This window comes from Chaetodon auriga, chromosome 20 (genome assembly GCF_051107435.1).
Source record: "Chaetodon auriga isolate fChaAug3 chromosome 20, fChaAug3.hap1, whole genome shotgun sequence".
Lineage (NCBI taxonomy): Eukaryota > Metazoa > Chordata > Actinopteri > Chaetodontiformes > Chaetodontidae > Chaetodon > Chaetodon auriga.
Window position 1 is genome coordinate 13,822,213 of NC_135093.1, and position 17,997 is coordinate 13,840,209.

At 42.3% G+C, this 17,997-nt stretch overlaps 1 protein-coding gene across 1 annotated transcript; it reads left to right on the forward strand.

Moving 5' to 3' along the window:
- The first annotated feature begins 8 nt into the window (after positions 1 to 8).
- LOC143339305 (uncharacterized) lies at positions 9 to 15,569 on the forward strand. The gene is made up of 11 exons (XM_076760474.1): positions 9 to 368; positions 775 to 834; positions 1,342 to 1,449; positions 1,535 to 1,636; positions 1,733 to 1,863; positions 3,758 to 3,817; positions 13,877 to 13,885; positions 14,038 to 14,165; positions 14,247 to 14,354; positions 14,709 to 14,826; positions 14,945 to 15,569. The coding sequence occupies exons 1-11, from the start codon at positions 177 to 179 to the stop codon at positions 15,567 to 15,569; spliced, it is 1,641 nt and encodes a 546-aa protein (XP_076616589.1). The 5' UTR covers positions 9 to 176.
- Positions 15,570 to 17,997: the final 2,428 nt, after the last annotated feature.

Sequence of the window (17,997 nt, forward strand, 5' to 3'; positions counted from 1 at the left end):
CAGTTACTTTGGTGGCAGCTTGGTGCCCGGTAAACGAAACCGTGGAGGAATCCGGGGGGGAATTGAATGTTGGTGGACTTCTTTCGTCCTCCCCCACCTCTTTGTAGACGCCGACAGAGTCCATCGCCCTGACGGCAATTGCCTGCGGTCGTTGCCTACCCAGCGAAGCGGGAGCCATGCCTGTCCCCGCTGGATACATCAGCGACTCCACTGCCGCGGCCTTCGCATCCTCGGCCTCGCTTATCCCGCCGCCGCCGATAAACACCCAGCAGCCCGGCGTTGTCACCTCGCTGCTGTACAGCGGCTCCAAGTTCAGGGGCCACCAGAAGAGCAAAGGGAACTCATACGACGTGGAGGTTGTTTTGCAGGTGGGACTGTGAGGAGAATATTTCACTATTTAGGCGAGCTGTCAGGGGCTTTTGGTGATCTGTCACACGGGCGGAGTGATGATTGACAGCTGGAAAATCAATGAGCCCCGGCCTGTCGCCGAGTAACTCGCCTAGCTAGTTGTGGATGTAGCAGTGCCTGCGACTGCTTACTTGCAACCCATCTCAAGTAATTAGTAGACATTTTATTTAATGTGTTATCAAATATACCATTTAATAGAGGTTTGCTCATTTTCAGAGGAAGACTCTTTCAAACCTGCACGTTTACGGCTATTTCGATGTCGGGGATATTAGATAGTATTTCATAATATCATCCCCACTGATTGTCACTTCAGTGAAGATGAAGCTCGGTAATACTGATAAATGACGTTTCTTGTGTTGTTTTAAGCATGTCACCATGGAGGATTCCTACTTGTGTGGCTACCTGAAAATAAAAGGACTGACTGAGGTGAGTGATTCACTTTATTAAGCCACAAACGGAAATAATTTAAGCTTGGTCTGGCCACTGCTCATTGTGTTTGCGTCCTTTTTAAGGGACTGGTACAGTCTAGCTGCTGGCTTTTCCATTCTAGAGGATGTCATGTTATGCCAAAACAGATTCAAGCAAAGTCACACACAAACCAGTAAACACACAGAACGTGACAGAAAACCTATTCTGGATCAGAGGTGTGATCATGATCCAAGCACACAACCAAAGTTAATATGAACTGATTGCTTTAAATTGTATTTTTGGCAGTTGCATACATACAGTCTGACTACAGTGACTGAAGATAAACAGTGAACATCGGTCAGAAGTCATTTGTTCTGGAATGAAAACACTGAAGTGACAGACTTATTATTGGGTGCGACATTCTTTCACTTACAAAGAGAAGAAAAGACAAAGCAGCTTGTATCAGGTCAGCTGCACCTCAGCAAACAAAACATCACTGTGTCTCTGCTGCGTTCACTGTCGCAGGAATACCCAACGCTGACCACGTTCTTTGCTGGAGAGATCATCAGCAGGAAGCGGCCGTTCCTCACCCGGAAGTGGGATGCAGACGAGGACGTGGACCGTAAGCACTGGGTAAGAGCGTTCATTTGAAATCTACGCGAGTGCTCTGCTGCAGGCTGCTTCACTGTGAATTAATGCTTTTACTTTCTGTGTCAAGGGCAAGTTCCAGGCCTTCTACCAGTACGCAAAGACGTTCAACTCGGATGATTTTGACTACGAGGATCTGAAGAACTCTGACTACATTTTCATGAGGTGGAAGGTAAGGCGCTGCCTAAACTGAGCCTGACCTCATGTTGTTGTAAGTCACCTCTGAACCGCAGCTGCTGCTATTTCTCACCCTGTCCGTCGCCCTCAGGAGCAGTTCCTGGTCCCTGACCACACAATCAAAGACATCAGCGGAGCTTCCTTTGCTGGATTCTACTACATCTGCTTCCAGAAATCCACGGCAACGATCGAGGGCTACTACTACCACAGGAGCTCTGAATGGTAATGCAGCACAACGCTAGTTATTGTGAAGGGGAGTTGAGTCATTTTTACAAATCAGCAGACTAGGGAAAGGCTGCTGGATCAAATCCCAGACCAGCTTGAAGAAGTTTCCAGATTTCTAACAGCTTCTGTCAGGGTGCCCTGAATTCTTAATTTCTCCATGGGAGCCGCTCCGATGATTAGTAGATGAATGTGGCTTTTCCCAACAGCTCCAGCTCAGGCTGCGTGTAACCTTATACGGATGGAGCACAACAGTCCAAGCCGCAGTTTGTTGCATTTGATTTATACGGTCACACTGCCTGGTTATGAGCAAACCGAGGCCAGATTGCACTCTATCTTTAGTGTTTTCGTTTTTATTTGACATTCTTTGGCATTTCTTTCGACTCCCTTTGCACATAATAGTTTCGCTATTGTTACAAACGCCCTCTGATTTCATTCCATTCAGTTTTTTTTCTCTCCTCCTCTTGACCAAATACTTGGAAGCTGTTTTGTTTTCCTCTCCGATCGCGGAAAATCTCTACTACTTCATGCTATTTTTCAAAAGGGGCTTAACAGCCAGCGCCTCCGCAATACTCCTGTAACATTAGTGTTAAGAATTGTTGTGAGGACAGAGAACAGTATTCACTGCAGACTGAATGTTGTTATGGACTTCTCAGTAGTTTGTTCATAGGATCGACTTTGTGCTCTTTGCTGCCTTTTAGCACCTCTGCTGTGAACCCTGCAAAACCACACATGGAGAAAAAGCTGAATATGAGCATCAGTCCAAACTGTGGTTTGTCCTCATTTTATCCTCAGCTATAATTAACGATTGGCTTTCAGATGTCAGCATCCATCTTTTTTTATCCTAGTAAGCCCTTTCATTTGGGGTTGTTTTTGACAAACCAGACCTCATGCAGTTCATTTCACACCACGTATCCCCTGTCTTTGTGATGTAGATTCTTGTCGGATAAAGCAATGGTTTAAGTGTTATTATTGGTTGAAAAAATTCTACTTCTCTCAGTTGTAATACTTAACATTTCAGTCCTGTGCAGCAACTACAGTAGGCTACAGCAAACACTCATCCAGCTACAGAAATAACACAGAGGAGCAGCTGGTGTATCTGTTTACTGTGCAGCCAAACAAGCTCACATTGTTTTAATAAATATGTCAGCACTCTGCCTCTTTCCATCATACTAAGGGTGCGATTGGATCTCTGCTGCAGGTGGTGCAAGTAGTTTTGTCACATAGCAGCATAGCAGTAAATGCTGATGATGACTGAAATTGTTGGATGAATAATTGCAGTCGGTGCAAACCTCTGTGACAAATGCACTAAGTTTCCTGTGCCGTCTTCACAATAAAGTCCTTCCCGTGTTTCGCCACTTGCGTGGCTTTAATGTGAAGCCGTGGCAGTCGGATGTTCCGTTTGAATTAGTGGTATGATTTGGTGAAAAAAGAGGAGACATATCAGTGAGGTGGAAAATACATTAGATTACATGCACGGACTTCACCATGAATGACGGAAACTAATGCATACGGAGGCAGTTGCTGAACGTAAATACATTGAAGGGCTGTTGAAAAAGTACTGACCATAAATAAGGGTTTGATTTCATTAAATTAAGTTATTATGATTATGTCTTTAAGCCAAATAAACCACGTAAAAAGGATTTGGATTATCTAAAAACATGTTATTCTAGCCCATTAAAGGTTGATGTTTTTGGACATGCGTGGTTTTCACAGGACAGAGACCTCATGCAGCCTTGATGAACAGGGTCTATACATTATGTGCATGCTTTTTCTGGGAGCTTGTGATTACACATGATGAGTTTATGACAAAGTTGCCGTGCACTCGCTTATTTTTTCTATTTCCGACACACAGTGGTCACATTCTCTAACATGCACTGTGTTGACACTGCAGGTACCAGTCTCTAAACCTCACCCACGTTCCCGAGCACAGTGCAGCCATCTATGAGTTCCGGTGACATCGGCCGGCATCGTGGATCTTTTTTTGTTGATGGACAGAGACTTAAAGCAAAGCAGAGGTCTGCGGATGCAACCGAGGAGGAAAAGGAGAACGACCCGGGGTGAGAATTTGGGCTTTGGACAAGTGCAAACTCTTACATGTTCCCCATAAGTGGACGGGATGTGGGACAGATGAATGTATGGACGAGATGAGAAGAAAAGAAGGCAGAAAGTGCAGCTCTGCTCCCAGACCCGGGGCTTGTAAAGTTCAAACCAGCAGCTGAGACTGGGTGTGGCTCACATAGTGTACCCCGTTCTTCATTTGTTTTAACGTCTGGTTCTAAGAACGCTTGGTGCAGCATCTCGAGACACTTTAGAAGCCGAGCGGGGAATTCCCCGTCCTCTTGTCTTGCAAATGTTTCCAGCTTTCATCCGGCCGATGCGGCGCGAGCAACATAAACACATTTGACTGCGTGTTGGACAAGGACTCCTCTGAGGCGTCTGCGCTTGTAAACACAATCTCTGAAGAACTAGAAGTCTGTGCAGGCGGAAAAGGAAGAGCGAGGTTTGGATTGATTGGAGCTTTAATCAGCCCATAAGCTAGAACGACAGTATTTTTTTAAAGCTAAGCTGGTTCTTTGTTTGCCCGCCAAGAGGATATTTTGCTATTTTACCCTAAACAATGGATGCAGAGTGGCACTTTTAAAGAACGCGATGTGAGCGACACACAAAACGAGCTTTTCCCCCGTGCTCATGCGACTGCTTGGGAGATTATTATCACATGTGATTGCTGTGGATCTTGTTCTATTGAGTTACATTTGCACAAAGATGGACTTTATGTTACTAACGCTTGCCATCAGGATTTTACACTCACATGCCCGAGTATACACACATCAAGGTGGTACGTCAAGCTTTTTGACTGTGTGTGTGGGGGGGGTTCAGAGCCAAAACAGTCACATACAAGTATTCAAAAAGAGAATATTTTTACCTTGCACTCTGCATTAAACAAAGAGCTTTTTACTCCCTCATGTATCATTTTAAATTAAGGTCCCCCATCATCCCTACATGTATGTCTCCTCGACTATGCAACATTCAACGCAGCACTCTCCAAACATAACACCTTCAGCTATCAGAGACAGAAATTTATTCTATCCTTAGAGTATATGAAAAGAACAGAATCTATCTTCACTAAAGGAAATATTTTTGTTAAATTGCCTATGAAAATACTCCCTCAATCATGTTCCCTTCCCACGTGATGGTGCCATGTTTCTAAAGCTTATCAGAGTTGTATTATAACAGATCCGAAGTGTGTTTGTTTGAGAATAAGCCTGGATTTGATTGATGGTGTGGCTGTAAAGAACGGATTACGGAGTTTAAAAAAAAATCATAACAAAACACCTTTCACTGTGTCTTGCCTGTTTGACCACTGCGTTATGAATATCATGAATACTCCAGTTATATGCTTGTTTTCAAGACTTAAACTGTGAATTGTGCACAGTTAAATCAAAATTCTGAGTGTGTCAACACTGATAAAAACATAAATAATAAACTTTATATATTTCCATGCTGAGACAGTTCTAATGCTGCTCCTGGCTGAACGTTTGGAAAGTCACTTTCTACCCTGCACTGCCCTCTGGTGTGTTTAAACATTTCACACAGTCTTATGGTGTTTTTATAATAAAGAGTTATCAGAATAAGATTATTACTGCTGTTTCAGACACAGGAATATTTAGAAGAAGCATGCACTAACGCCACTTAAACGCAGTGTTTGCCTGTCAAAATTTGACAAAAAAACAACTATGATTCTTACCGTTATTAAATCTTGTGTCTTTTTACAATAATCAGGGTTGTGCAAATAACGCATGAAGCATAACTGGCAGGAGCACAGCAGATGTAGCAATAAGGAAATGGGACATTGAACAAATCATCCTTGAAAGCCCACTGAGCAAAGCCGTTGAGGACAAAACAACTAAAAAGTAAGAGTCTGCAGCCATGCTTGCAGCCTTGTGAGGCTTTACTTAGTTACCCAATGAGCTAAATGCTAATGTTAGCATGCTGATGCTGCATGGTTCGATCCCTGCCTCCTCCAGGCTTCTTGTCGAAGTGTCCCTGGCTGCTGATACTGAATTGCTCCTGATGGCTGTGCTGTTGGTGTGTGAATAGGTGAGTGTGATGTGCAGTAAAGTCGTTTAATAGACCAGAAAAGCACTTTATAAATACAGTTCATTTACTATTACTGTCCAAATTTAAATTTGGGCCTGACAATAATGCTAGATAAAAAAGTTAGGGCATCAGTGATTTCAGTTCATCCTGAGAAGAATATACAGGAAATGTATAAATATAATTGTATGTAGCAGCTTTCATGACAATCCATCCACATGTCAACCTCACGGTGGTGCTACAGGAAAAGCCAAGTGATCACCGAAGTGCCAATCCAGTGGATGGTGAGATATTTAGCAGAATAAATGAAGACTTTGACCTTGACCTAATAGATTAAAACTCAGGGAACTGCCAAAGTCGTTCTCTCTCACCTCTCTCAGATTTTTCCTGTTTTGTCAGTTCACACTCCAAGTGCAGACTGTAACTATCTTTGCTCTACATTTTAGTGTAGGTGTATTCTCTGTGCTGTACGGTAACCAGGACATATTAGGCTAAACATATCAAGTTTAACTTGACATTGTTTGACTTGGCTTAGATTTTCAAGGCTTGGTCACACTGGTGAATAGCACGTGCATCTGGTAATAATGTCAACAGATTTGCGGATATAAGCTATTAAAGCTGACCTGGCAGCAGCCTAACAATGCAATACAAATATCTTTGGTATTGGTTTCAACAGCCAGTATTAATATACAGAACAAAAGATGTGACTCAGGAGTTGATTTGTCATTCTCCTCATTTTAGGTCATTCAAGATGAAGTGAAAGCCAAAAGCTGAACAGCACGTGCATTTCCCAAACCTGCACGATTACAGGTCAAAGGGAGTCATATGGCATCATCATGCCAGTTCCTGTTAATTCGGCAAATGATAGTAGTTCAACATTCTTTCAACATAACCACAAGTGACACTGTGCTTTTGTGCCCGTGCTTATTTATAGCTGCGGTACAGCGAATGAGCCTTTCCTTCCGCAAGTCATGGAAAATGTTCCCGAATCTGCACGACTTCTCAGTTACAACCACGATTTCTGGATGACTGCAATTTGCAATCCTTTCACTTTCACGGCATTTTTAAGTCAAATTTTCAGTTTGTCCAATATTTTGGTTACTAAAAGACATTCCCATCAGCCTCGGCTGTAGCCTCAGCAGTGTGTAATGTTGATTAGCAAATGTTAGCATGCTAGTGTGCAAAACGAAGATGGCAAACATCATGTCCACAAAAAGAATAAGAATGAAATCTCAAAGGAGTCGAGGCACATAAACATAATATCCACTTTACATCAGCATGTTAGCATTGTCACGTTAGCGTTTAGCTGAGCAACTTCACATGCATGTTAGCATGGCTGGAGAGTCTTGTTAGGTTTTACTTCACGAGTTATCCCAGAAGAACTTCATTATCTCAATCATATAACTGCAGTGTGTCATTTCAGGTTTCTGCTCAGCTGTGACCCACATCAATCAATGAAACCAAAGAGTTGGATTTCAAGTTTCACAACAGCAGGTTAATCCCCACTAAGTGGAAGGAAGGGCTGCAAAGCGCGTGTGTGTCAATTGTACAAATAAAATGACTCATCAATGCCCTCCTTTTGACTTCATGCATTTGCGTTACCCTTCAGTTGTCTCATAAAGGTAAAACATCACAGGGTCATAAGAAGCCTTGTCTTTTTCAAGCCGCGGTCATAAACATCAGCTCCCCCTCCCCAAGCGTCTTTAAAAAAATTTAAAATACAAATGACCAAACATTCCAAACTAAATGCCTAAAAAGTAGAAGAAAATGACAAAGGCAACATAACACCTCTATGGAGGACATCATGAGAGCAACCAGGTGGCAGAAGAACAGCTAGTTCTAGCTGGCTTTCGTCTGTAACTTAAATGTACTGTATGCAGTAGATATACAATAAGGTCCATGTGAGCAGGGTAAACAGGTCTTCTTGCATTGCAGTGGTGAACCAGCTAACAAAAGACTACCTGTTCTGATCGTTGTTCCAACCCTTCCCGAAGATGTCCAGATCAGGTGTAATGTCAAAGAACTATGTCATTCAGTGCCAAATGTATGCAACAAAATAATAAGTGCTACATGAAATGAGAGAACACACCCTGTAAGCATAACTGTTATTCCCACCTCTGCTTCCATAGTACTACTCACAGCTGTGAGTACTACTACTCACTACTCTTCAGTATTGTGGCAGAGGGAGAGAATCCCACGGCAATAACTTCAGTCCGAATGATTCGCCCTCTGTGCCTCAATCATCGCGCCTCAACTGCACCAGTGCCCAAAGTGCACTTGAAGGACATTTACTCTATTGAAGTTAATCCAGCATATTGGAGTTTAGGTGATGGATGCTTTCTGCTTTGTGTTTAAGCTCTGAGGGAACTGAAATACATCCCACCAGCTAACCTGCCCAACAAAAGTGTCACCTCTAAACCAACTGTAAGGGAAATTCTCCTTGTTGCTTGTTGGGAGTTGCTAATTCTCAGAAGAATTACAGACTCGGTGTGATGAATCAGGTCTCTTTAATACATGCAGCATGGAGGGAAGACTCATGCAGAGTGTTCTCTGCAGATCTCCACAATGTCTTCGCATTTATACTGTTCAACAAAAGGTTGTCACATGCACCTGGTAATGATAAAATCTTTCCTTCAAAAACAATGACAATTTGGGGGAGCTCACTCATCCTGTTCCCTGAGGTTAATACTATACCATAAACTTCTCAGTTACAATGGATCGCACCCTAAAAACTTCCCCCTTCATCCTGTTCCCTCATTGAATGCTATTCTCACCTGAGTGATCAAAGGCCACAAAAAGACTTTTACAATTCACAGACTGATTCCCGAGATTAGCAAGTCATCTAATTCCTACACAACTAACCAGCCGGGTCAGACTTCAGACTTCGTTAGTCTAAGCTGGTTTTCCCAGTATGGACTCATTACAGAGGTTCACAGTGTCACACACAGAAGAAAGAATGCAACTGAGAGGTTGCACAACACAGAAAAACAATGGCTTGGCAGAAGAATATATCCTCTGATGTCTGATTAAGACTCTCAAGACTCATACCAGAGGATAGAAATATGACAAAAATAAAACAAAGAATTAATCAAATAAAACCCAAACAAAATATTGAGAAAAAAAATCCCCATGAGTCACATGATAAATTTCAGCACTCTCTATTATATTTTTGTTGACTCAGAGGGTGTATCAGGTGTAACCAGTGCAATCAAATACCCTGGGTGTTTGTGCACGTGTGGCATTATCTCTGGAGAAAACACAACATTTACTGGTACTGGCCATAGAATTACAGTCACCGGTTTGTTAATGACTGCACAGCTTCCGCCTACTTGTGATAGCCACTTATCCTCTGACTCCACCTTCTTCTGCGCGGGCTAGCGGACAATCTTCAGCCTGGTTCTCAAGAAAGACGCGGCTGTGGAAGTGTAACTATAAAGAAATGATTATTTACTAAAATAACAACAGCTTTCATATCAGCAGCATGGCGTTTGGTGTCAGGTTCACATCTGCAACTTCCTTGTAGAAGATATCTTAAATCTTTGGCTCAATAACAGTGTCAGAAATCTTGATGTGACTGATACGTGTACCTTATCAGTATTTCCTTGGCTAGAAGTCAATCTGTGCTACAAACTGATTCTGCTTTGGTATTTGGAGATTTCTATGTCTGTTTTATCACAGATCAACTGATTTATGAAATGAAGGATTTCTTCTTCTTCTTTTTTTTTTTAAAGAACTGTCTTCTCCAGTATGAGTCAGACCACCAATGTCAACCTGAAGACCCATTCACAATCTCACACCTCCTCACACACTACTTGTAAATGTTTGTCAGGCTCTCTGCGTCTTGTCACGTCCTCACCACTGTTTCAGGGGTTTCCCCCTCCACCTTTTCCTGATCAAGTGCAGTAAAACACAGACATGCAGTGCTTGTAGATGTGAATAAAACAACACAAATCACTCCCTTACTCATTACATAAAAGCGTGACAAGGACGCCATTTTTTGCTTTCTTGTCTTTGTACTTAGAATCACTTTTAAATGACAATGGACAAGGTCAGGACACTTCATCTCGAGGATCGGACGATCTGTTCCCACTCACGCAGATACAAAGGAGCCTGTCAGGCTAACATGTGCAAGTTTTTATTTCCAGCCAGTGAATTTTGCTATGCCGTAACACTCATATTCCTGTAAATGTTCAGGAGAGATAGGGGGAAATGAAAGCTATCAGCCACGCACCTGCACAATTTCTCTGACATTTCCATTGTCAGTGTCAAGGCAACCCAGACAAAGAAGTGATTGTGAAGACGGTCCAAATCAAACACAATGATGCTCTGTGGTGCTATGTGGAAAATCCTAATGAAAATATGTTGTTGTTTAAACCAGGAAGGAAAGCCATTGTGACAGAAAGAGTTATTAATCCCACCTATAAAATTTTTGGCACACAGAGATCCACTGTATAGCTGAACACCACCTCATCATTTTCAAAGACTTATATAATTGTGTGTGAGCCAACAAATGATCTTAAGGAGTACTCTGTGTTCTGCTCTGAGGAATGCACCTGACAGAAGACGGAGGACATCTGAGCAGTCAGCATGCTGCGAATTCCGTCAGCTCTTACATTTTGCAGATGTATTAATATTGCTTTTGTATACAGAATTTTGACAGCTGTGCTGGGGCGGTTTTGCTGCAGTGATATGATGGTTTCGGGGGGGGGGGGGGGGGGCTCGATCAACATCAATAAGATGTGTCTAATCAATGGGCTAACAAATGACACAACAGCTATAAGTGCCATGGAGGGATCGTTTCCTTTGAATCAATGTAGGAAATAACGTCTGTTACATCACAACTATTCGACGATTGTTCATTGTTCTGAAGGCATTGTTGTTATGACCTTGTGGTGTAAATTCCTTCCTTACATTTTTTCCACATTTCCAAGAACTACACCAGCACTTTTTAAAAAGATAATACGCATCATGATTAATGATGTGATGTTTCATGAATCAAACATTTTTGGATCTCTAAGGACTAGACTTTAGATACTGGTCTAATATCTGGTACTCTATTCTCACATCACTTAATATTGTACAGTCTAATAAAGTTTCCAAATACTCACATTGCACGTGTATGTACGCTACTTTAATACCTATTATTTGTACATTATTTGAAACATAGAAAGACCTTGAGATGTAGGTAGTTTCAGAATAGGTTAGATATGGAATGTACTTTTTATAATGTGCTACCACAATATGCTCAGAGAGAAATGTATGTGTGAGCAGTAACTGTGTGAACGACCACTTCTGGACCAAATGACTGCGTGTTGTGTGCATTTCATTGTGCTGTGTGCCCACGTGCAGCACACATGATGTATTGCTCTCTGTGCTCCATCAACAGATGCCCAAAAAATTCAGAGTCATGGTCCTTGTGCTCAGTGTGGGAAACCTCGTGTGGCTTTACTGTCAGGTGTTGACATCTCCTCAGGTCGTACACAAAGCTGGACAGTCCTGACCTTTTACACCACAGCACTACGTGTGTGTGTGCCTGTGTGTGTGTGATAGAGCTCTGGCATCACTTCAGACAAGGGCTCCACACCCACGTGCATGTGATGAGTGGTTGGGATAACCCCCTCCGACTCTGGCCCTCTCATGAAATCCTCACTTTGAAGAAACACCTGCTCCCCCCAAACACACACGTGCACGCCCCTTACCTATGTCGTCAGTCTCAACAGACACACACATACACACACAGCTCTCCACACTAGTTTCTGATAAGGGATATTGCTGTCAGATGACAAGTGTCAAGTGATGGCACGTGCAAAAAAGTTTTAATTATTGGGGTTGAGGATGCAAGAGATGGCAGGAAGCGATTGAGGAAGACAGGAGAGGAGCAGCTAATATTGTAATAATGTCTGGAGACTTTGTTTGCTCGCCTTAAAGAAATAGCTTTGTTTTCAGCATTTTGGGAATCGTGCTTATTCACTGTGAGTTACGTGGGAACATCAATACCACTCTCATGTGTGTCCGCTAAATATGCAGGTGCAGCCAGTAGACCATTAGCTTAGCTTAGCATAGAAACTGGAAACAGAGGAAACAGCTAGCCTGGGTCTGTCCAGCACCTGTAAAGTTTACCAATTAACATCTTAGCCTGTATCTCGTTTGTTTAAAAAAGAAAAGAAAAAGAAATAAAAAAGAAAACTGAAGTGTAAAAATGTCTCGTTGTGGTTTCACTAGGGGTTTGGTCCTGGACTTCTTCATGGCCCAACCAGCAGAATGAGTGATACTGGAGAGTCAGGCTAACTGTTTCCCCCTGTTGCCAGTCTTTGTGCTAAGCTAAGCTAACAATCTCCTGGCTGCACAATAGCTTAATAGTTGGGTAAGATTTTATTTATCCCACATCAGGGAAATTCAATTGTTACAGGAGCAAAATAAAAAAGAGAGGTGCAAAACAGAACATGTAAAACAAAATAGACAATTAAAAAAATAGTGTACAAATATGAGGCGATCTTCTCAACTGACTCTTGGCAAGAGGGTTAATTAACGTATTTTCCAAAATGTCTAACTGTTCTTTGTTTACACCCATACTTTGCTGATACTTTGGCAGAAATATGTCCTCTCATGGGTTTAAGTCGATCGAGTAGATGTAATATCACAGGTTTTAAAAAGCAGAATAATTAGGCTACATCACAATAACTGGTAGGTGATGATATAATAACACCATCGACGAATAATACACAGACTGAAAGCTTACCTTACTTATTTCTAAGCTGCATTATTGCCATTAATTGTTATTAGTCAATGAAAAGTCCATGTAAAGAAAAAAATAATAATTTTACAGCTTCCTCAGGGTCACATGCCTTTCTTGAAACGCCGCACCTGTGAGCGCTGCTGTCGCTACTGACCACACCTCTGGCTGCGCGCATCCTCTCCTCCAGCACTCACGTATTCCAGTCACGTCCCCGCCCTCACAGGATGTGAGAGAGGTATATCTACCGGAGCCGACGCCGAGAGCTGGCAGAGCAGCGGAGGCAAACCAGCCGGGGACTGAAGGTCAAAAGCAGCCATTCATCCACACAGCTGAGGCCCTAACCAGAGGAGCGCACGATGGCCGGTGACCAGCGTTTTGTGATCAGTGTCCGCATTATTGGCGCCGTCCACAGGGACGCACCGAAACTCAAGGCGAGTTAATACCTGAATTATGCTTTCTTTGATATGTTAGATAACTTTGCTGTGTTTGAGAAAGTGTCTGCTCTCTGATCCTTTATGCTTTTTTTTCTTTCTCTTCACAGGTGTTCATGATATCAGTGTTGTGGTCCGATGAAACTGAGGTGATTGTCTACAGGTCTTTCCAAGATTTTAAGAAACTTCATGTAAGTCCAAAAAAAAAAAAAAGAAGAAGAAGCACTTTGTGTACTTAGTCTGCTGTTTCCATAAAAAGAATAAAAAATATAATAGAAGTATTCCTCTTTTTTTCCAAACAGAGGCAGCTGAAACAGAGGTTCCCTCAAATGAACCCTCTTCGGAGAAATGACAGAGTGATCCCCAAATTCAAAGGTAAGATCAACTGTGTGCTCCCTCTGATTGATTACAAAGTCTCTATAAATGCTCTCCAGCAGCCAGTGATGAACAAAAACAGTTTTGTATCTCTACAAACAAATTTCTTTATCATATAGCAAATATTAGCTTTACAAATAGATTTCCTATGCTCATCCTCTAATATTAATCTTGAAATCCTCTCCTCTGTCCAGAAAAGGCCAAGGGAAGCAGCCCCCAGCAGAAAGGATCCAATCGATCTGTCCAACGCATGAAGATCCTGGAGAGCTACTGTGACAGACTGTTGAAGTGCAACCAAACTGTGACTCAAAGCTCAGAGGTCATCCAGTTCTTCATGCCCAAAGACCAGGACCTTCAGTCAGACTTCAGCAAGAACTGGTAGGTTTGCCATGTCAGTGTCTAGTTTGAATTGTGTGAGAGGTTTGATGGGAACTCTGTTTTCAACATAGCTTCTCTCTCGCGCAGCATCATGATCCTGCCGCCTGAAGATCTGCCTGTTGGAGAGGGTGGAGTGACCCAGCGGCCTGCCAGCAGCATCACCCAGCCGTTTGTCACCCGCACTTACTGCTGCGTGGCTGCTTATGAGACAAAGGATATGAAGAATCGTCCATTCAAGGTTGCTGTGGATGAGAAGCTGGATGTCCTGATTAAAGATCCTGCAGGTCAGTGCTTTGGCATTCTCTCTGAACCCTGAGCTCCCTTCACTCATTTCTGTTGTAGTTAAAGTTTTATTTGCTCTCCAGGTTGGTGGCTGGTGGAGAACGAGGATAAGCGTTTGGCTTGGTTTCCTGCTCCTTACCTGGAATTATGGGAAGGAGAGGAAGAGGATGATGCTGGATTCCAGGAAAGAGGTGTGATATTTACTGTTAGTCGCAGTTGAATTTTAGCGTGGGCACATACTGAAAGAACTGATCTCATTTTGCATTGGTTACATGGCTGTACTTTTGCGAGCCTGACATTGGTGTGACCATTGATTTCATTTGGACTCAACAACCCAACAGATGCACATCAGATGCACATATTACTGTGAAGCCTAGTTATTACAGACAACCAACACTGGGGAGCACTCTTGAACCAGTTAACATGCATCTATTGCCCTCTACCAAAACTCTGTGCACTCTTTTTTGTAAAGCTAATCTGTGCAGATTTTTGCCCTACAGCAGTGTCTGCTTCAGTGTTTGAGCTTGTTTTCTTGTGACCTTTAGGTGCACTGTACTGCGCCGTGAGGAGTTACTCGAGTAAGGATGCTGACGAGGTGTCTGTACCCATTGGCTCTGTGGTTGAGGTGCTGAGGAAGTCTGACAATGGCTGGTGGCTCATCAGGTATCCCACTCTTTACTGTCTGCACTGCATAAATAGAGAATAGGAAAGAGTGTTATCATAATGACCTATGATTTACAGGATGAAATAAATTCCCTTTTCCTCGCCATCCTCTCTTCAGATTCAATGGCAAGGGAGGTTATATCCCCTCCATGTACCTGCAACCCTACAACAACCCACGGGCAGGCTTCTACAGCCTGCAGAGCAAGATGCATAGCTCCACTCTGAACCTGGCAACCGGCAGGGAACCTCAGGCTTCGTCGAGTCAAGAAAACAGGCCGCAGATGGATTCTGCAGGTCCGTCCAGAGGCGTGCCCGGGCCTCTCCACAAGGCCCAATCTCTGAATGGTCTCTCTGAGATCTTGTCACAAACACAGATGGAGAGGGATGCCTCCACATCAAACGGCCGTGCACGGAGCAGCAGCAACACAAGCTTCTCTGGCCTCTCCTCAAGCAGTGAATCATCCTCGAGTTCAAGAGAGGAAGCGCAGCAGCAGCGTCACCAGCCTAATGACAGTGACAGCAGCCCCGATCTCAGCCTCTCACACCGCCGCGGCTCCAGCACAAGTTCCAGCTCTGGATCTGTCTCGTCCAAAGGCAGCGAGACGGCCTCAAATGGTCCCAGAATACCACCCAGACCCAAAACTGAGGAGATCCTGACCCGCTGCACCACCATGACCCGCAAGGCGGCCCTGGCCACCAAGACCCGACGTCAGATTCAGCCAGAGTCCATCCACAGCCGCTAGAGAATTACACTGTGACACTTTGAGTTATATCCTTAAGCATAGTCTCATGTTTATTGCAGTCTTTTTAAAAAATATTTAATCTGTTCAACTCCACAGTCAACTGGGTTTTGTCCAGCATTGGTCATATCTCTGTCTTAAATTCTTGCAATACTAATGATTGAAGAGATAGCAGTCATGACAAGATAAGTGTATGCTGAATCCCATAAGATGATGTCAAGGAATTGTCTATATCATCAAATGGAGCACGGTATCTGAGGTTTGACTGTTTCACTCAGTATAAGAATAATGTAGCTTCAGTGAAGCGCTAAACAGAAGAAAATGTGCGTGACATTTTCATACAGGAGTAAAAAATGTTTTTTTCTAGCTTTAAGGCCACTTAAGGTGACATTTAAATTGATCACTGGAGTTGAAGGGGTTAAATATCTACACTGATCTGTACCTCTTTTTGCTCTTTATCTCAGTTTTGAACACATAGAAATCAGTGTATGGTTACAAGTTATGAACTGTTTGATGCCTGATGAAAAAGCTAATAATAATAATAATAATAGTAAACTTTATTTGTATAGCACATACAAGAAATGCCTTTACAGAAAAAAAGACATGGAATGAAGATAAAAACAGAAAAAAATGTAAAATAAGATGGAGAATTTATGACTACATTATTATGTACTGTGTATTTACTATATCATTTCCAGCATTACTTTAACATTTTACGATGCATTATATTTTCACTCTAAACTGTTTCTCCTATTGGAAATGAAGGTATGGCCTCCAGCAGGTCAGCCTGTTGTAAACAGCAGCAAACAACAGTCCAGATTGAGAGCCTGTGTTAAGACCTTTTGACTGACAGCTAAATCAGAGCAGTGAGGTCTGATGGGTGTGGCAAGCAAGCTGTCAGCAGAGAGAGCGGGAGGATTTATCAGCGTCCTGCCACACACAGCATGTTCTTATTTAATGGTTACATTCTGTTTTTGTGTTGCCACTAACTGTGTGTGACTATGTTGTACCTTTATGTGCAGTATCTACTGAAGTATAGCCTGTAAGAGTTCACATGTATGAGTTCATCTCTAAGCTTCACAGCAACAGGTCAATAAAATCAAATTTGCAACAAGATCATTCATGAGTGTTTAATAAAGCACCCTAAAGCATAATTGTTTTTGTACTCGTGGAGCCAGAAGCATTAAGATAATACCAATAATAATCTTTATTTATATAGTAATTCTAACAGCATGTATATAGCTTTTGAATAAAATTACAAAGTGCTTTACAATAAAAACAAAACTAAATAAAATCCAAATATCCAAAGGACAAGATATTATATAAATAAAGTCATTTTAATGACACAAAAAAATACAACAAATACCATCAGTTAAGAAACAGCAATAAGATAAAGGTGATTTTTTAAGAAGAGATTTAACAGAGCCGCAGGACTGTGACGCCAGAACGCAGGGCTCATGCTTGTCCTGTCTGTGGTTAGTTTAGGCAACAAAACACTTTGGTTTAATGTTGATTAAGATCCTGATGTTGCTTCAGTGTTAATGAAAATCATTTTGTGGAATAGTGATTAAATTTAATCTGTAGAATCTGTGTACACGGACACAAACTTTCCATTTGAAAGGCGTGAGTGTCATGAAAAAATTAAATATTTGTGCTACAGGAATCGTATAGATGATATTTCAAGGCATGATTTGCCCCAGAGGAAGCATTTAAATAAGAGGAGACCCAGAATAGAGCGCTGGGGGACTCCACAAAATAGAGAGGGGCCTGTCTGACAGATAGAAGAACAGATCCAGAGCCACATCACTGATGCCAGCGTAGTATTTCAGACATGTTTCAAAGGCTTATATGATGCATTTCACAACAAGGTTACAAGGTTTTGCACAAATGAGGTATTTACTGTACGAGTACAACTTCAGATTACACAAGCACTGATAAAATCACAGCATAAGGAAACATAAAAGAAATGAAAAACACGTTAATAAAACCAGTCAATGAAAGCTTAAGAGATTTAAAAGCAGACACAGAGGTAGTTGAGCTGAGAGCTTCTGGTAAGCTAGTAAATCATTCACCATCTACAAGGAAGTGTTGTATTTTTGTTCTCTGGTAATTTGACTGTCTAGTTGACTTCGTGGGATAGTGTAACAGCACCATTATGTTTACTGCAGCAGCTCCAAAGAAATACGTCAGTGCTCATTTTCTCCATAAAGAGATAACACACTGACGGCGTCTGTGACACCTTTGTCAGGAGGTCCACATGCACTCTTATGGCAGAATCTGAGCGGGGAATGCTATTTGCTGACATTTGTGACTAATAATACATCTGACCTGAGGTTCAGTGTCAGCCTATCAGAATGAAGGGCTTCTTGTTGGAGCTGCTGTCAGTCAAAAACCTGTCCGAGAGGAGGCTGATGCACCTATTTTTGAATAG